Source organism: Lytechinus pictus, chromosome 9 (assembly GCF_037042905.1).
Source record: "Lytechinus pictus isolate F3 Inbred chromosome 9, Lp3.0, whole genome shotgun sequence".
NCBI classification, from domain to species: domain Eukaryota; kingdom Metazoa; phylum Echinodermata; class Echinoidea; order Temnopleuroida; family Toxopneustidae; genus Lytechinus; species Lytechinus pictus.
In genome coordinates, this window is record NC_087253.1 from 1,177,363 (window position 1) to 1,198,630 (window position 21,268).

Sequence of the window (21,268 nt, forward strand, 5' to 3'; positions counted from 1 at the left end):
TGATGTTCGATCTAGCGGGGCACCAAATTGATGTTCGAACTAGGGGAGCGCTAATTTGAATTTTGACCATAATGCGACAAATACATGTTTCAGAGAGGGGAGGGAGGGCAAAGTTATATTTCACATGATGGGGGCGCCAAGTTTATGTTCAACCGAGGGCGCCAAATTGACCTTGAACTTAGAGGGCTTCATGCAAATTCATTTTCGACCGGGGACGCAACATTGCCTGTTTATAGTAAAATATATGTCCTGCCAAAAAACTTCAATTAATGCGGCTGAATTAAAATATCCCGTTTTTACGATAACAGAAAAAAAATGTTTTCGAGTTTTAAGTCTGTTTAGCGAGATAGATACCCTGTTCAGTGTCACAAAAAAGGGTTATTGTCAAATTCAGCTCGCGCTACGCGCTCGCAATATTTGATTAATGAGGTATGCATCCTCTGCTTCAATCCCACATGTAAGTGTTAGTGTTTTTCAAGTCAACATACATAGGTCGATCCAGGGGGCAAAGATTTTGCCCCCCCCCCATGGTGGCGCAAAAAGGGGTAAGAAACAGAAAAAAAGGAAGAGAAAAGGACAAGCAATTAGAATAGGAATTATACCTTAGTCCTTCTTAAGTCAGTATATAAATACAGCTCAATAGGCTGATATGGAGTTTAAAATATCAAGTTTTGATATCAATATACAAAACATAATTCAGCTCGGACATCGATCTTTCATTATTTTGTTTTATTTACCAATTTATGTTTTAAGTGCTCTGGAAAATGTCCGTTTTATGGTTTGAATCATGGGTGTCGATCACGGGGGGGGGGGGGGTGGGGGGGATATATCCCCCCAATATTTCAAGTGGGGGGGATGGCCTGTATTATCATCCCCCCCAATAATTTAGGGTAGAAAATTTATAATAATGATGATGAAAAAATGAAAAGTCTGATCATGATGATTATAGTGATGATTATAGTATGCCATCAATCAGTTTGTTTCCCTCGCAATTTGTGTATATTGTTATTGAATAAAAACATTTTTTTTCAGGACTTTTAAACAGATGGGTGGAGGTTCAAGATGAAAAAGAATGAAATGTTTATGTATATGATATTTTTTAACACATGACATAAAAGGACCCCGACGAAAAACAACTTTTGTTGATAGGGTGTTGCATCCCACCAGTGGTAATATGATCATATTTTTACAATTTTTTAATAAGTGAAATAAATTAATGGTTTCAGAAAGAATAATCATTCATTTCTCTCTAAAGCGTATCTTCGGATATGAACATCGGATGTTTTTTTTCCATGTTATTCTTGTTATTGTTATGGACTTGAATTACTAAACTTGATTGATTTTTTCTTATTTTGGCAAAAAGAAATCTCTTTTGAGTTTGGAAAGGGATGACAGTTTTGCATTCTATATGAGCACACTCATGCGGTACGTAAATTTCATTTTAACACATATATTAGCTGATATTACACACTGATGGTTCAAGAAAATGTTGGAGAAATATCATAACATGACAGTTGAGTTTTGATTTTTTTTATGTTTGTTTTTGTTTCATGCACTTATAAAGCATTTAAAACATGTTAAAATCCAGGGTTAAAATCGTCTAAGGAATGACGGTAAGCCCGATGGCGCACGAGAAGCCACACAGTTTGTAATTTGTGCTAGTCTTAATTTGTCCGAATCTGCATTTTATCATCATGCATTAAGAAGAAAAAAGATATTGCCAGTCGGGTTAGATTTAAGAGAGAAGTTGTATACATCATGCTCAATAAACAGATCACTTTGTACATGGTCCAGACAATTTTTGTCATTTTTTCTTTCGTATGAGTTTAGAATAGGCTTACTTGTAACACAAATTGAATTTTCAAAAAAATTATATAAGTACAGTACACTGCAACAATGAAGGAATTTCCAAGAACAAAGTGGCGTATCTACGGGGGGGGGGCATGGGGGGGCACGTGCCCCCCCCCCCATCGGCTGGCCAAAAAAAAAAACGGGGAAGAGGAGAAAAAGAGGGAGAAAGGAAGAGAAACGTAGTGGGAATGAAGAAATTATTGTTCATTATAATGTTATATTATAATAATGTTATGTTATAATACATAAGAAACATTTTTTCATAACTTTATTTTGCTCAGGCCTAGATGTCTTCATTGTTCCCGGTACTCGCATTGTCTGTTTAACGTTTTTAAGTCAATATACACCAAATATATTTCCTCGCACTTCGACTTATTATTGTTTTATGTAGTGACATATGGTTCTTTTTCATGACTACTTAAAGTGATTGCCCCATTTTAAGGTGTTAATATAAAACATTTCCTGTCCGTGCTTACGTTCGCACTAGTAGATTGGTGAGATATGTCTGCTCTTCATGAATTCCTAAAAATCAGTCCTTAAAATTTTTTCTGATCTGAATATCAAAAATTTTCAGCTCGCGCTTCGCGCTCGCATCATTTGTTTAGTGAAATACGTATCGTATGGTCTTAGTGAATTCTTACAAACAGGCCTTAGAATGCCTCTCTTCAGGTCTGAATATCCTAAATTTTCAGCTCGCGCTTCGTACTCGCAATATTTGATGAGTGAGATGCGTTATATCATGATTACAATGACTACAAAAAGTGCTTCATGTGTTTAGATGTAGCAAAATCAGCAAGCGCTTTGCACTCGCATTAGATGACCATGGTGAGATATGTATACTCTTAATGGATTCCTAAAATATAGTCCTTAACTTGTCTTTGTTTGGGGTCAATATTTACAAAAATTTCAGCTCGCGCTTCGCGCTAACATTGTTTGTTTAGCGAGACAGGTATGTATCATGATTACAAAAATTTGCTTATAATGTCCTTTTTTGGTCTGCATATCAACAATTTTCAGCTCGCGCTTCGCGCTCGCATTATTTGAGCAGTGAGATACATATCCGTTTAATGGCACTCATTAAAATGTCCCTATCAGGTCAGTATACCTGGCAACTGAGCGCGCTTCGTGCGCTCACTAAGTGACTCAAAAATTTTGCTGGTGCCCCCCAATGCCGTGACTCACGGTACGCCACTGCAAGAACACCATGCAGATCAACCACTCCCAAATGTCCTAACTTGTGATTTTAGTGGGGGTAATATTGAAAGATCCCATGCATCCACAAGAACATTTGTGTCAATCATCCCCCCCAACCAAGAATACGGATCGACACCCATGGTTTGAATCAACATTTGCAACATTTTGTGCGCTCGCACTATATGCCAAGTAGGCCTATGTATTGTCTTTTTATATTTCATATAAGATTCTCTAAATATACCTTTTCATGTGTCTCGATTATAAAAAAATAATAATAAAGGCCTATGAGCTAGCGCTGTGCGCTCGCGTTTTGATTGGTGAGTTATGATTACATAAGAGGGCAGCATACATGGTATCTAACTTCTCTTGGGAAACTCCATCTGAACAAATTTTCAAAATATTATCCTGGCCCAAAATACGCAATGTCTTTTTTAGAGCATCTCGCTTAATGGTTCATAAATGTTTACACGAAGCTGCTCCCCAGGTGCTTTGTGATAAGTTTATTTATATAGAGAAAATATCCTCCCGAACAACTAGAAGCACAAATAAGATGATAATCAGGGTGCCATATGCTCGTACAACCTTTTATCAGAAATCATTTTTTGTCACAGGCCCATTACATTGGAATAAACTACCCGAACACCTCCGATTCATAAAAAACATTAAACAGTTCAAACGGGAAATGGCTAAATGGGAAAAAACCTTTAATATGTAATAGGGACTAATGGTGGAATCTATTTTATTCTTTCTCCTCATTTTGTACATATTTTATCTCTTTTCATGTGTATATAATGTTTTCGTTTAGTTTTAGGTAACATCTGTACAGTATCATATTTTATTTGTTCTGTTATTTTCCATAGTTAATTATGCTTATTTCATTTCATTTTTTTTTCTTCAATATTAGTATTTATGCTCTATTCTTTGTTTATACTTGAATATGTTACCATGTTTTATATTTGTGTTTGTTCACGAAGGGCCTCAACGAAAACCAGCTTGTTGCTGATTGAGCTACCCTTCTTTTAAATATTTGAAATAAATAAATAAATAAATAAACCTATATATTAATTTTATAACAAACTACATATCCAGTTTTCAGGCCTCATGCACTGTCAACAAATTTCACACACTCATTAGGCTTAACAGATTAATAAATATGAAATAAAATTTGTATAAATTCATTATAACTAAATTGTCCCTTTTTCAGAAATAGATTTTTAGGAAAACAAAGAGAAGATAGTCATCATTCTTATATGATGACAAAATGTCCTTAGGCCTAAAATGTCTCGATCCTAGGTCAAATAAATAATAAAATATCAGCTCGCGCTTCGCGCTCGCATTATTTATATAGTGCTATCAAATTTCCCTATATACACAGTGCTGTAAACAGTGCTTAAATTGACCCTTTTCATATCGGAATTTCAAATATTATTTTTAGCTCGGGCTCTGCGCTCGCATTATTGATTTTTATGATGAAAAATGAAATGTATTCAGATTGCCAGGATTCTGTCTAACTCGAAAACACGCGCACGCATGTTTTTAGGATACAAAGCTTGATCTTATTCAAAACGTGCTAAAATTATCCAGTTTCGAATCAGAATATCAAAAAAATTTTGCTCGCGCTTTGCGCTCGCATTATTATTGTAGGAAGATACCAAAAATTACCCATCCTTTTTCATGATTGACAAACATGAATCGAATGTCCCATTGGGGGATTTGAAATCTCATCTTTTTAGGTTGGAATATCAAAAATGTTCAGCTCGCGCTTCGCGCTCGCATTATTTAATCGTTGAAATATGTATCGTCTTAATGGCTAACTGCAAAACATCCTTAACATGTCCCTTTTCGACCAGGCCAGAACGAATATTTAACATTTCTGCTCGGCTTCGCGCTCGTGGTAATTATCTAGTTACATACGCGTCCTGTTCAGGTTCACAAACATTGCCCAAAATGTTCAATTTTCAGGACAAAATACATGAAATTTCATTTTTAGATTACATAGGGCTTAAGAGATTATTACACATTTATGTTGCTTATAAAGTAAAGCTAGGAAATGACTCTTAGGACATGGGTGTTTTGCCCCCCCCCCCCCCAACAAAAAAAAAGAAGAGAGAATCAAGACTAAGAAAAAATAGAGAGAAAAGGAAAGGGATTAGGATGAAATATAATATTATTTTCCAAATATTATGTCAAAATCTATCACAACCTTGTATTTTTGTAATTAAAATGTCAGCATATTTGCTTGCTCGCTTCGCTCACTGGCAACTTCTTATTAATTTTATGCGATACACCATATCTGTGGGGAAATTGTTGGCTCATTACGGCACTGGGACAACCCCTTCAAAGAAACAAAAAAAAATCAACTTTGAGCGGCCGATCGGGGAAAATATGGGTGAAAAAATGGCCCCTCCCCCTAATGGCGGAAGCTGGGTCCGCCCCTGACTTAGGCTTTCAGGATATAATACATGATAAATCTATAAAAAAAAATCAGATCGCGCTTCGCGTTCTCATTATTTATTTAGGCCTTGTGAGATATCTCAATTTGTTTTTAAGAATGAAATATCAGATTTTCTTTGACGTCTACCCCCCCCCATTTCATTTATTTTTTTTAACTTGGTGCCCTCGCCACCCACCCCCCCCCCCCCCCGTGCACCCATGCTGAATAAATACGCCACTGATGAGGAGAATTAGTCGATTGCTTCGAGATTGCATTATTCCCAAGAGGTTATCATTAATATTATTGAAGGGTATTCTAACACAACAGTACAGAAACTACAGCTTCCGTTCACAGAATATTCTAGTAGGGCCTATTCTGGTAAGAAGTTAAACCAAATTGAACCCCCCCCCCAAAAAAAAAAAAAATCGCTCGTGCTTTGCGCCCCCATTGATATTACATTATATATTCATGGATTTTTTTTTTTCAAGAACACATGAAAAAGTGGTCTTTGGTTTTTTTTTAAATGTGATTATAAGATAATTCAAAATCCATTTAAGGCACTTTAGTTAGCCTGGCCGGGAGGGAGAGGGCGCCATTTTTCGAAAAGTACACATATGGGCGCCAAAAATCAGGTCAAATTTGCCCCCCCCCCTCCCTCCCCACGAAATCCTGGATCCGCGCCTGGGTTCTATAACAATAACCCAATTAGGGCAATCACCCCCTGACAACTACTTCAAGGAAAATATTATCCCCATATTTTTACCGGCGGGGACTGATACCCCCCCCCCCCGGAAATTTACCCTCCAGATAATTACCCCGGATAATTACCCCTAGTATGGAGCATTGAAAATGCCATTAACGTGACGACATGGCGTGGTACTTTATCTTGCCATGTCTTAATTAATCATTAGCGGCGGAAGGCAAAAAAATTTAGGGGGGTCCACCTGAAATTTTGGGATGGACACAGGTAAAAAAATTGACAAGCAAATCAACCAAAATTTATAGGAAGGACCACCAATTTTGAAAAAATTTTGACAAGAAAAAAGGTTATAAACTAAAATTAGGGGGACAAAAAGATTTTAGGGGGGGTCCACCTCAATTTAGGGGGGACGTAGAAAACAAATTGACAAGCAAAAAAAAGGTTCTCAACTAAAAATCTAGGGGGGACCGTCCCCCACCTCAAATTTAGGAGGAAAGGTCCCCCCCCCCCGCTTCCGCCGCCTAAGTAATTAATACGCTTATTATTTTGACATAGCGATATATTCTATCTTGTCAAGTCGATATGTCCACATGGCGAGATATGAAGTGTACAAGCCCCGGCGAGAATCCCGATATATCGCTATGTTGACATGTAACTTATTTAAGTCGACTTGGCAAGATAAAATATCTCGCCATGTTGACATATAACTTTTTATAAGTGGACTGACTTGGCAGAGTAACGTATCGCGCCATTATTTAGTCGACATGGCAAGATAAAGTATCTCGCCATGTCGTCAAGTCGATGGCTCCGTATGGCGTCTAGAGGGTAAATTTCCGGGGGGGGGGGGGGTAACAGTCCCTGACGATAAAATATGGGGATAATATTTTCCTTGAAGTAGATGTCAGGGGGCGATTGTCCTTTGGGTCATCGTTATAGAACCCCAATGGACTCGTATCATTGGCCTTTTGACCTATTGATGGCATTGGATCTCACTATATCCTGACCATAATTTTACACACACCGCGGGCTATCGGACCCGCGGTCTATCGGACCCGCGGACTATCGGACCCGCGGTCTATCGGACCCGCGGACTATCGGACCCGCGGTCTATCGGACCCGCGGGCTATCGGACCCGCGGTCTATCGGACCCGCGGTCTATCGGGCTGTAACCATTTGATAGATACCTCAAATGTAAATAGATCTTGAAAAGTAAATTGAAAAAAGGATACATATATAATAGATAATTTATGAGTAAATATGTAGATCTTTATATATGTTATACCTGAATTGAAAAAAAAAATTGATAGATACCAATTTAACAAACAATTGATATAGCTATGCATTTTGCCTTGTTTGTTTTATTTCTCATATCCATATCATCATGTTGTTTTCCGTGATGGCTCTATTTTAAGTCTGAACGAGAGCCAAGAAAAATTAACTCATCTTGTTAAGAATTGTCTATTTTTATTTCAATAAAGTTTAATTTATGTGGATGCCAGAGATTTATGACTACATTCTCTTCTTTTTGGCCCGTCCACATAAACACATTTCTCTTTATTATGTTTAAATCTGACTTAGTTCTATTTTTTTTGCATTTTATTTTGTATATATTTGTAGTTGGTTTGTTGTGGAATTAGACGGTTTGATTTGGTTTGAATTAATTTGTATACATTCACAAGCAGCTCAATTAAAAGGTGCACGTCATAAGATGGATATATAAACAGTAGATTGTTATGGTGATCGGCTTAAACAACGTGTTAAGATGTTAAACAACGTTTGTACAGTGGGCCCATATATAAATTCTATATTCCACTCTCACCACTCTTAAAAAAGGTTGGTCAAAGTACCATATATGTTGGTGAATATAAACAGTATGTCCGATCGAAAAAAAGTCAATAATTTCAAGAACTCTGGCAGATTCTAACCAATAAAGTTGTTGATTTTGACCATAGTTATCGGTTGGACACAATGCTGACCAACAGATTAATTTCTTTGACCAATCCATGTTAGGAGTCTATGTCAGCTTTATGGGTTGCATGGATCAGTGTAAATGAGACAGGGGTGGGAGGTGTCCCTATAACTACGCCTTCACTGACGTCAACAACCACTCCTGAGATTACTCAGAATTAATTCAAAATTATGGGTCCAACAGAACAGAGTTCCGGGATCGTTGGAATTTCCGCCCATAATATTCCTTCCGGATATAACGCTCAAAAATATAAGATCACAACTATTTAGGCCTATCTATTTAAGTTCGATCATACGAACATTGGAAGATATATGATGTGAAAACAAGAGTATCATTGTCATAGCCAGGAATTTTCAAGAGGATAAACAAAATGACGTGTGTGACTCATCGTGGAGAAGGATCTGACAGAAGCAGAATTTGATCATGATTATGTTGCTAAGGAGATGATCAAAAGATCTAAAAAATGAGTCGTTCAAGTACTCACGGCCCTCCTATACGTGACATAAACAATATATGTCATCAAGCACCGGAGTCACCTGAAAGAATGATAGTAGGGGCGGCACTAGGGTAGGTTTATTTCAATAGGGGAAAGTGACAGGTGATATCAACTCTTTCTAACTGAAAAAGGCAGAAGAAGAAGAAGAAGAAATAATTTTATTTATACCGAGCCCTCAAGACTCGTATATTCTCACTGCCTTCCCCTACTACCCTTCTTACCCCTCCTGTCCTTTTAAAATGATTTAGAAGGCATGAGACAATAAGGGTCGCTCCCTAGCTCGACCCCTAGAATCGCGGTCGACAACGTCACATGAAAGATGGGGAAACTTCAAGCAGAAAGGAGATGTTAATCATTAACCAACCACTATCTTAACGCCACAATGTCAGACTGTAAAAACAAGGGTACAGTGGTAATTAAAAGAAACAACGCTTGGGAATCATGTTGCATGCACAGTTTCGTTCCATAGATCATTTTGATTGTTTACTAATTAATCGCTTGAAAACGGGTGAAGTTCAGGATTGTTTCGTGTCAGATGATCTAAATGTTATTAAGCCACAAGGATGTGCAAGCAGTTTAGCTGACTAACTATAGCTATAACGTGATATCATTGACTTACATGGAACTGCGGTATTGTAACTTGATCCGTGCTGTGGGATATCATCATAGTTGAGAGGGTATACTTGTGCTGTCAGTGATATTCCTCATCCCATGTACTTTCAATCTCATCTCTCTGTCTATCTCTCTGCCTCGATCATAACAACGGCAACCACGTACCCCATATATTGTTTTCATACTGTCGGTTTATGCGGGTCAATATGAGCTATCGCTTTGTCATATCGCCTTGATGAGGACACTTATGGTCAAGCATATAGATCATGTATGTTGATTGATTCTTTACAACAGTCACTAGCCTCGATCGAGCGAGTTGTGGGAAGAACTCGTACAAAATAATACTCTTATCGGTGAGTCTTGCCATCTATTTGAAGAATGGGTGTTGGGAATAAGAAGCGCGTCGAGGATGACGAGGTTCAGGAACACCAGGAGGGACAAGGAAAGAATTATGGCAAAGCCCGTCCCCACGACCCAACCTTTAACGGACCAATAGAGGATCGTAGCTGTACGGATATTATCTGCTGTCTGATCTTCCTGGCGTTTCTAGGGGGGCAGGGTTACATCGCCTATCTGGCTTTCACGACAGGTGATCCAAGCACTATCATCCACCCTACCGACTCACAGGGTGAGATCTGCGGGGTGGCACCAGGGAAGACCAACCTGACGAGTCTGTTCTTCTTTGATTGGTTGGCTTGTTTCTCCTACTCGACTCTCATCACTCTCCAATGCGCCACGCCTCAGGTTTGCGTTGATAGCTGTCCAACAGAGACTTACTCCATCCCCTCTAAGTATCCGGTCCAGTGGGCTTCGGGCACACACGATAATGTCAATTGGAATGACTTCATCTGCCAGTACGGAGTCGACCCGGAGAACGAGGTCGTCAGTGGAGGACTTACCATCGCTGATCTTCTTAATCAGGATCTGTGTGCAACGTATTACGTGCAAAGCAAACCTCTGTTTGGAAGATGTATGCCAGACTTCCTTGTGGCAAATGTGACAGGTAATTGATTCTTTGATTTTCACACTTTAAAAATACACTTTTAAAATGTTATTAAATTCTAATTGAATTATATGCCTATTGAATTCTCCTGAATTTTAATTGAATATTGAACATAATAAGAGCATCAACATAGTCATAAAAGATGTGGGAAAGTCTTATAAGCCACTGGGTTAACTATCAGAGATGACTATGTGTACCCGACATGCATAGGTCTACATACAATACGATATTAAACAACATATATAATACCGTAATCTGCGGATGAGACATGAGCTGATTGAAAAAAAGGGAAAGGGTATAATATTGTCACTGTGATCGGCAATGAATTTGTTATGATGTTTGAAACACAGCTTAAAATGGTTACACCAATACAATAAGCATATAGTACAAATTACCACGGTATGAGCAAAAAGTTGGCAAGAACCATTCTAAGTTGTTTTGGTACCAAATTTTAGCTAGGCTTAACACCTAAATTCACTTAATAACACCTAAAACCATATAGCTGTAAGTTATTCAACTTTCAGTTGTCTATATAATTAAGTATAAAAAAAATGACATTTTACCTGACAGCAGATTAGACGTCACTTTTCTCAAATTATTACAAAGAGACATCCATACATATTACTTTTATAATATTGTCCTTTATACCTAATACTGTTTGCCTTTTTGAAGTTATGTTTATTATGTCAAGTATAATAGACATATTTGATATATACTGTTTTTCTTTCTTAATGGGCGTTTCTAGCATGCTAACAAAAGATAATATATGCCTGGCATAGCAACGCACCTGGTTCATCGCATAAACTATCGAAAGCAAAGGCGTAATGGGTAAAAAATAATAAAAAGGGAGCACAAAACTACTAAAAACTTCTAAAATAAAAATATAGCTTTTTGATTTTGACATATTACATTTAGAAAACAATATAATATTACACCTTTTCCCCTCGCTTTTATTTCACATTCTCCTTCTTTTCCATTTATTGTTCTTGTTCATGGAATTTTATTTTGCTTGGTGGGGGGGGGGGGGGGGGGGGGAGGGGTATGGTCCATTGCTCAAAGCCCCATCCCATCTATACGCCAGTGCTTAAAAGGCTCCATATAAAGTAATAAATAAATAAATAAATAAATAAAATTAAATGACCTGATACTTTTACTAATTTAACAGTTCTAGAATGATGATAATGATAATTACACCGAATATGCCTACTTGTTGATCTTATTTTAACAATGATCTCGTTATACTCTTTTAATCGTCTTCTGTATAAGAATGAATGTATTACGTGCATGCCAATATTTTGTATTAATTTTGTCTCTCCTTGATTATGTATATTTGTAATTTGTATGTTTGCATGTAAACAAAATGAATTTTCATTAAGTTGGACAATAAAATATTATATATATATATATATATATAGCTTTTCTTTGCACACACTCAGTTGAGGCCGTCAAAAACTACAGTAATCTTAAGTTGGATATATAGCCTATATTTATTGTTGAAATAAAGGACCCTCAGACAGGGGCAGATCCAAGGTTTCATTAACACTGATTAAAAATCAGACAAGTAGAGGAAATTATCATACCCAAAATGAACCAAGAAAAAAAAGAATAGTCAAGCATACATAATCAAATCGGATGAGAAAGTCATAAAATTTAATATCAAACCTCGCAGATTCAAAGATTCCATTCTTTTTTTAAAATAACACAACATATATAGATAGAATTCTCAGTCTGAATGAAATATCACCTCTGCCTTTATGACTCAACTATTTACAAACATTAGACAATGTTCATAAAACGATTACGTAATAAATGGCTTCTAACGTTGTACTTTGATCACAATAACAATCCAACCGCAAGGTAATTTTAGTTTTTATTATTAAGGAAATACTCCGAAAAGTACTGTAAAGTCGCATAGTTTCCTCGGATTACAAGTTCCTCATGTTTTAAGATAGTTCATTCGCAAGAAAGGGAACAAATAAGATTTCAAAGTGGGTAAAACAGTAAAAGAAACAATGACTAACTAAAAAGGCTATCGTAATTATTATTGTTTTAATGGAAGCAATATTTTGTATTTATCTTAATATTCACCTATTAATGTGCGGTATTTGTTTGTTAGGGATATAGCGTTATCAATAATAAAACTGTTTGCAATTTCTTCTAAACACAAGCAAAACAGTGGTTCTTTTTTGAAATACTTGTCCTAACAATAAAATTTGTATGTCAATAATCCGTCGAAGATCAAGATTACATCAAGGTCACAGCCTTTAATTTCATATTACATTTATTCATATTTATCTCGATTTCTTGTAAACTATATGATGGCATGACAAGGGCACTGTGTTATTCGCACTGTTATCATTCAAGCATTTTTGCGGTTAAACATTGTTGTTCTATTTGTGGTGTTTAGACAAGAACATAGATGTATTTATATTTCTTTGTCTGTTTTTGTGCGAAATAATATCCATTGCCGATAAACAGCTGATCCCTTCTAATCTTATCCATACTTCCGAAGAGATTAGAATCGAAAATATACGACGTCTGATTTCATGGATTGGGTATTGTCAACAGTATTTCTACTTTGTAAAATTAATCATGCTGAAAGGATCACTCAAAATTCCTTTAATTTTTCAAAATATACCCACTCAGTTTTTCTATAATTATTTGTGTCTTGTTTGTTTCTCATTTATGAGTAAGTGTTCATTGTAAAGCAGGTACCTGCCTTTCTGCTGTTCATGCAGTTTTGAAGTAATTGACTCAAATAACGAATATCGATTATATTTGATGATATTCACATAGACATTCCACTCAGGAAAATAAATAAGACATACTCATATCGGCTTTTCATATGTTCTATTTGATATTCTCATTAGAATATTGTTTGGGACGAAACTAATATTAGATCAGTGGCGTAAATAAGCAAAAATGAGGGGCCAATTATAGCGTATGTGTGGTACATTATTTCTGAGAATATGAGCGAGCAAAAATAATATGACTCTTTTAATCCGAAAAAATATTTTGGTGATAGATATTATGACAATATACTCAGTAGATCAAGTAATTTCATCCCTTTTTGGTCGTGGAACTTTTTTTAATGGGGATGTCCCCCATCTATACATCAGTGTATTAAATTATACACAATGTAATTGAAATGATTTGTCTTTGTCACAAGGTGATACAGTCCTAGAAAATGCCCCAGAAAGGCCCAGAAAAAAAAAACAGGAGACGAAATTAATTGCAACATTTGGATATCGGGAGGATCTGCATATAGTATGGGTAACGCATCAACCCCCCGCAATTCTGTGAACACTGGTGAAGGGAAATTCTCGAGTTCATTTAAGAATTTATTTTTCAAAGAATCTCTAAGCATGGTGGATGCCACGAAGTTTATGTTAAAAATAATGAATATCCTGAAACGTTTTCATTTTCAGTTATTCAAGTGTGCTCCTGCCAGGGATAATTGAGATAACAGCAATTGCCATAAACAAATACCGCAATCGACATTTGCCCCCATTTGAAATGAATACATTCGCAATATGAAATCTTGTAACCATGTAGTATTTACATATTTTATACTTATCTTCAGTAAATCATAACCTTTAGTTATTTGAATGGGAGTGCCATAATCGATATGAATTTCAATCAAGATAATTTAAAGACTGTGAAAATTGGGAAACCCCATGAATGAACGTTGTTCTCCTTGTCGAATGGTGATTGACATATCTTTGCCGGAGGAGTATTACGTCAGATGTGTTTTCAAATTTCATCCATGAGACCATTTCCCGCCCTTTCTCATCTTGTTTCTTTATTACTAAAGTTTCTTGTCATTGTTATGAGGAGCGGATACACATTTTGACATCTTTTTTTTTTGCATTATTAAAATAAACGAGAAAGACTTTATATACTCACCCTCATAAGCTTTATGAACGACAAATTCGCAGCGGCATCGTGGATGATGATCGGCAGGGGCGGATCCAGTATTTTCCAAGGGGGGGGGGGCAAATTTTTCCGATGAAAATTTTGACAAGCAATAAAAAAATGTTTTCAACCACAAATTAAGGATATTTCGTGCCAAAAAAATTTGACAAGCAAAAAAAAAGGTCTTCAATTTCAAATGAGGGGGCACACCTCTGTTTTAATGGCAGTTTTTCATTACAAAATTTAATTTTGCTTCTCAAAGGGGGGGGGGGAGGGCACGGGCCGGCTGTGACCCCCTGGATCCGCCAGTGATGATCGGTACTCATCGTGGGGGGGGGGGGGGTGACTGACACAAATATTGATCTATGTGGGGGAGTTAAGTGCAACTAGTTTTACTTTACAACAAGACCAGGTACCTGCAGCCCTTCTTCGGATATAGGTATAGACATATATTTCGAGCGCGAAGAGAGATCTGAAATTTTTGATATACTGAACTGAAAATAGGGTTATTTTAAGGTTTCTTTTCGGTTTTCAAGGTTATTTCCCATGTATTCCCTCTTTTGAATTTCAGTTCTCATTTCTTTCGTATCTTCTCCACTTATTTTACATCACAATAAAACCTGAATAAAGAATACTAACAAATATGAAGTGATATTCAATAGGTAAAATAAACGATGGACACGTTATGCGCTTGGTTGCAGGGATCGAGGAGTAAATTTGAAAAGATAATGTCATGTGTAAAACATCAACATGAACATTTCATTTTGTTTTATCCTTTTTTTTCTTTCCCAATCCATATATTTCCCCCAAAGGAATGGTTTCATAAAAAAAACAAAAAAAACATAAGATTACGAGAGAAAAATATCAAAGGTCATCATGTGAATTAACGAGAATGAGCACTACCATCAGTATAATCACCATTACCTCCTACTCCCTCCTTATCATCATGATCATACTTGTCATTTGATTCATCATGGTTATTATATAATATAGGCCATTCCCTAACTGAAGTATTTGGGGGATATGTATACCCCACCCCCGCGATCGACACCCATGACCAGCATCACCAAGTACTTGTAATTGGCACTGAAAGGTTCATCAAACCCAAACGTGAAATTAAGGGAGACATAAAATAATATATTTTTTTTACTTTCACATCTCTGCCAAGGGGGCTATGCAAATGAAGAGGTAAATCCCCTTCGTTTTTCACTATACTTAAAAAAAAAATCATGTAGGGCGTTTACCCTCTGCCCCCCCCCCCCTCTGCTTTCTGTATCGTCACCCCTGACTGAGTTTATACTTTAATCTCATTTACTTTGATTCTTTGCATACAGACATGCCATCTGAGACACCAAATGGACGCAACATCACCCAAGAGAACGTCGATGTCTTCACCAAGTTCATCAACTACGTTCAACAGTCTGAGCAGATACAGAGCGTGGTCGATGACTTCAAGTCAACGTGGCCATACATCGTAGCAGCGCTGGGCATCGTCGTCCTCGTCTCCTTTTTCATCCTCATCCTCATGAGATGGTTGATGGATATCGTGGTGTTTGGATCTATCGTATGTCTCTTTGGTTTGCTCGCATGGGGGATGTACTATTGCTACGATACCTGGCTATGTTACCGGGATGGAGAGACAGCATGCTACTCTATGCCTATCAATGATCCCTTCAATCTCTTCAGTTATCTCCAATCTGAAAACACTTGGCTCACCTTCGCTATCATCTTGACGGTGATCGCTGCCATCTTGCTACTACTGTGTTTGGTGTTGTTCAGTCGGTTTCGTCTTGCAGCTAAGATGCTAGGTGAGGCAAGCGAAGCAGTAGGTATGATGATGAGCACATTAGCATGGCCGCTGTTACCATTTGTCTTTCAGTTTGGCTACGTGGCGTTCTGGGCTTTTGTAGCCGTCTACTTAGCTTCTGCTGGTGTTGCAGTATTCGAGGTATCTAATGCGCCGAGTGGATCCTCCTTGTCGAATGGTACGACTTGTGATCAAATGACATTCAATTCTACACTGTATGCCCCCGCGACCTGCCAGTTCGTCAGCTATGGCTTGCCTTCGTACACCATCTATCTGCAGATTTACGGCGTAGTGGGATTGTGGTGGATGCTCAACTTTTTCATTGCTTTAGGGGAAGTAACACTTGCAGGAGCGTTTGCTTCCTACTACTGGGCTTTCACAAAACCCCAGGATATCCCAAGCATCCCGCTGGTCTACTCTTTCTGGCGAGCCATCCGCTATCATCTGGGGTCTATGGCATTAGGCGCTCTCATCATTACAATCGTCCAACTTATCAGAGCGCTCCTTGAACTTATCGAAGATAAGACCAAAGATGCCAGTAACGTTGTGACTAAATTCATCTTCTGCTGTTGCAAATGTGGCTTTTGGTGTCTTGAGAAGTTCCTTCGTTTCATCAACAAGAATGCATACATCGAGATTGCCGTCTACGGTCGCAACTTCTGTTCGTCGGCAGCCAGTGCTTTTAATCTCCTTATGCGTAACATCGTCCGTGTAAGCGTCCTCAATGGCGTCACCGGTTTCATGCTCTTTCTCTTGAAGTCTTCAATCGTTGTTGGTATCTCAGTGGGTGCTTTCTACTTCTTTCAGCTTCAAGTAACATCGGGAGGTAACACCTTTTACGTTGTACCGGAAATCAATAACATCTGGGTGCCCATTACCGCTATCGCAATAGTGTCTTTCTTCATCACGACAGCGTTCTTTGGAGTGTATGACATGGCCGTCGATACACTCTTCTTGTCTTTCCTTGAAGACCTAGAGAGGAATGACGGATCACCTGAGAAGCCTTACTATATGTCGAAGGGTCTCATGGACTTGGTTGGAAAACACAACAAGAAACAAAAGAAACACAAGGATGAGTGAATATCAAATCCGAATTGCCGGATAAATCTAATAAAAAAAGCATGAAGTCATGAACGAATCCAACATAAAAACTGGATGATTAGTCAATGTTACGGTATCAAGAATGCGATTTGGATTCGTCGTAAAACATCAAATTACGCTCTCAGATTTTTCAGAAAGACGTTTGTTTTAGTTACGCTTTTAACCTAAAATTGTCGAGGGAAAATATATATTTGCGAAAGTGTTTTTCTAAAAGTAATAAATGGCTTTATAGTGATGATAGAGCGCTCTGCATTTGAGCAATACGTTCATGTGTATTGGTGTTGAGGTGATGGTTTTTTTTTTTTACTTTTCACAATTGGTTGATATAACTTCAGCAATTATATCTTTCTAATTAGGGGCGGCGCCTAGACTGAGAGGGGAGGCACAAATTAAGGGTTTGACTATTCGGTGATTTTTCAAGCGAGCTTTAAAAAAGAAGACTTAAAAAAAGAAGAGAAAGGGAAGAGAGAAGAAAAAAGAATATTGAAAAGAATATGTCGTAGAGCTAATATGATAGTCCTAACGTTTCATTGAAAAAAAGGAAATAACGTAACCTCAAAGAATCCACTCCAAGTTAAACCCTGACACAGCACCCGTTTCACTGTATAATGCAGTTCAATTAATTATCACTTGCTAATGCCAGATGTATCTTCATGATTTATCGAATTGTGAAAAAGTACTAATAAATTAAATCATGTGCAATGCGTTGAATATTCTCACTCAATACATATTTAAGTTTAAATAAATCTATTTCGTCTTGTGTTTCTTTTGCTATAGGAAATGTTTTCCTGAATTGTTTAACAGAAAATCACAGTAAATCTTTCAAGTTTCAATCCGTGTTTCATGGACAAGGTACGTCTATTTAAATATATATTTTAGTAAAAATGTAGGTTTAGTCTTCCTCCTATTTCATATTGTGAATGTTTAAAAATTAAAAAGTGGTAATGGTCAAGAGATTTCGGGCTTACAACAAAATCCACTTTTTTAAAGGGAAATATGATTTATCAATAAAATAACACTCATCAACGCTTTGAACCTCGTCAAGTTAAGCAAAGTGTAACCTCAGTATATTTTGAGATGTCTTAAAACATGATTAAGGTGAAGTCACGTATTTAGACGGGGGAGATGTTACAACATATCCCCAAACAATAACAAACAAACAAAACAAAACAAAAAGGAAAACAAAAATCGATACGCTGCTTGAATCTACCGGGAATTTCCAGAATTTACTAGTCGAAGACGTTTTTTGCGGGCTAACCGTCAAACTTTCTCTCCAAGCATGCCGTTTTGTTGACGACGAGCAATGCAGAAAGTATTTTGTTAACCGTTCTATTAAGTAGGCAATCACCGAAGTTGTTTAATTTATGGAAATGCATGGTATGGAAAGGGAACTTTGTTTTACATTGGTTATTTATATCTTTTGATTGGCGTATCATAACGTATCTAGGCCTCTCTGCTCTTAAAGTACAGAGAGGCCTTGATACATGTACATTTGATTTCCTCACTGAAAAATCCGGATACTGTTCGCCAAATGACGTTCAAATTGTTTTAATCACTCAAGCGTGAAAGACACACCAAACAAGTTTCACTGTAGATAAGAGGAGACGCGAAAGCTCTGTAACATGTCATTTATTAATTGCATTTATAATAAAGTTATAATTATAAAGCATTAATTATTTTTTTGCTGGGACGCACTTTGGAAGCACGTATTGGTATTTTCATTATTATACTTAAAGGAATTATATAACCGGAATTGTGTCTCTGTTTCTTAGTACTCTTGAGATTTGCACTGCAAAAACTACGGCCAACCACCAGCCCGGAATATGACCACACCGGTTTGGAATCAAACCGATGCTGTTTTAATACTATTTGGTGTTGTATAAAAACCTCTCTGGTGTTAGACCAAAACCAAACTGCGGTTACTTAAAGGGGTGCTCCGGGCTGAGAATATATATATCTAAATAAAGAGAGTAAAATTCACAGAGCAAAAATGCTGAAAGTTTCATCAAATATCGGATATCAAATAACAAAGTTGTTGAATTTCAAAGTTTAGCAATATTTTGTGAAAACAGTTATGCACGTCGTCATGAATATTCATTAGGTAGGCTGATGATGTCATATCCCCACATTCCTTATTCTTATGTTATTACATGAAATCATAATTGTTTCATTTTTTTCATAACATGTGTAAATGATATGTCTCCATTATGATGAAATAAGTTGCAGCAATAAATGACTAATGCACTTAATCAGTTGTCAGTCGATTGTTGTAGTTCTTGGTTGAAAACTTTTGAATAAACCTAATTTCATATAATAAAATATAAAAGAACAAGAGGGGATATGACATCATCAGCCCACCTAATGAATATCCATGAGGACATGCCTAGAACTGTTTCACCGGAATAATGCAAATCTTTAAAATTAAATTACTTTGTTATTTGTAATACGATTTTGATCAAATTTTCAGCATTTTGCTTTGTGAATTTTACTCTATTGTTTTAAATTGAAGTATGAATATCTTCAGCCTGGAAATTAACACTTTATAAATGGTATTTCCCCCTCAATATCAATCATTGTATTGTATTTTCAACATCATGAAATTCTCATCAAACTGTTTTTAATTTCAGGCAGATCATCATTTTTCAGATTTAAATTAATCACAAAATTAATCATTTCTTCAAACATCGTTGATTTGCAATTATAACTTTGTGGGCACCCACTCTCTTTGATCACAAATTTTCAAAAATAGAGCACCGTATCCAAAATGCAACCCACTCAATATGGTTTTTGCTCTAGTACGTCAAAGGCCTGTATATTTCAAATATTTTACGATGAGTATTATTCCATGATTTACTTATAAACGAGTGGTGTTTTTCATCTGGAGTTGTGAGTGTACGTAATGTGTTATTTCAATAGTCTTTCAGATTGGTGTTCTAACCCATGTTCTAATTATGTGTTGTGATATATGTCTATGTCCTGCCAAAAAATACCGGTGTTAATAATCCAACACCAGCCCAATCAGTGTCTGTATAGGAAAACACCAGGGAAGTGATGACACAACACCCAGTTTTTTTTAAATGCCTGGTGTTAGCTTAAAGCCGATATGGTGCTGTTTAAACACTTATCTGATGTTTTCCTATAGTATAGAGGTACTAGTCTGCTGTTGAATCAATACCTGCGTTTCTTCGCAGTGAATATCAATAAAATCATTTACTTAGTCTAAGAAATGAAATACTACAGAACTTTTTTTTGTTATAGAATGTACATTAATAAAGTGAATAAAGAGAACAAACGTACTTTGCATTGTATATGAATACATGTATTGAATTTGTGTGTTTGATCGTTGCTAAATAGGAGTTGATATACAGCCAAATTATTTACCTAATAATATAGCTTGCAGTGTTGTCTCCAAAATTCAGATTTGCTTGGCCAGTGTGGAGAAACCGCCCTCTGTTGTTAAAAACATTATATGTAAGAGCTTCATGTGGTATTTTTTTAGTTCATTGGTCACATGTCATTAATCACGTGATGAAAATCCATCAGAGCATATCAAAGTTATAAGTTGTTCAAGTTATTAATTTAGGATGTCATATGCGAGAAGCTCCCTATTATATCAGATCAAATAAATTCAAATTTTTGATGAAAAATTATGAATAAACATTTTTATTACGGTATATAAAAGGGGGTATGAAATGTTTATGGTGATATATTCCCTGCACAAACTTTTTTTTTTTTTTTGGGGGGGGGGGGGGAATGTCATTTAAAGAATTTATATCACACAAGATATTGAGGAGCTAGTCATCTTTGACCTTACAAAGTCAAGACTTATAAATTCATTACTCCTTTGTTCTTTGACGGATTCGCATTAAACCTTCACTAATATTTTCCCCATTTTTTTCTATTTTTTTTAAAAACCAAGTATTCGTCAGGGTGAACTTCCTTCAAAGTAAAATGTGATTTGTTAAAAATTGGGATGTAAAGTGTGTGGCAAGCATGGTGATGATTTATTATAAGGCTCAGTAACATATTCATAATGTAAGTCAAGGGAACACGAGGGTGACAAAAAACTGATATCCTTGCATCTGATTGGCTAAAAGCAAATTCGTTGGTGAAGATCATTGACAAGATGCCGAAGAAAACATTCCCTAGCCTATATTTACAGATTACACTTGTCAACGGACTAATA

The 21,268-nt window shown here is 36.7% G+C and overlaps 1 protein-coding gene across 1 annotated transcript; it reads left to right on the forward strand.

Annotated features, from left to right (window-relative positions):
• The first annotated feature begins 8,326 nt into the window (after positions 1-8,326).
• LOC129268463 (choline transporter-like protein 4) lies at positions 8,327-19,331 on the forward strand. The gene is made up of 2 exons (XM_054906015.2): positions 8,327-10,259; positions 15,509-19,331. The coding sequence occupies exons 1-2, from the start codon at positions 9,635-9,637 to the stop codon at positions 17,059-17,061; spliced, it is 2,178 nt and encodes a 725-aa protein (XP_054761990.2). The 5' UTR covers positions 8,327-9,634; the 3' UTR covers positions 17,062-19,331.
• The last annotated feature ends 1,937 nt before the right edge of the window (positions 19,332-21,268 follow it).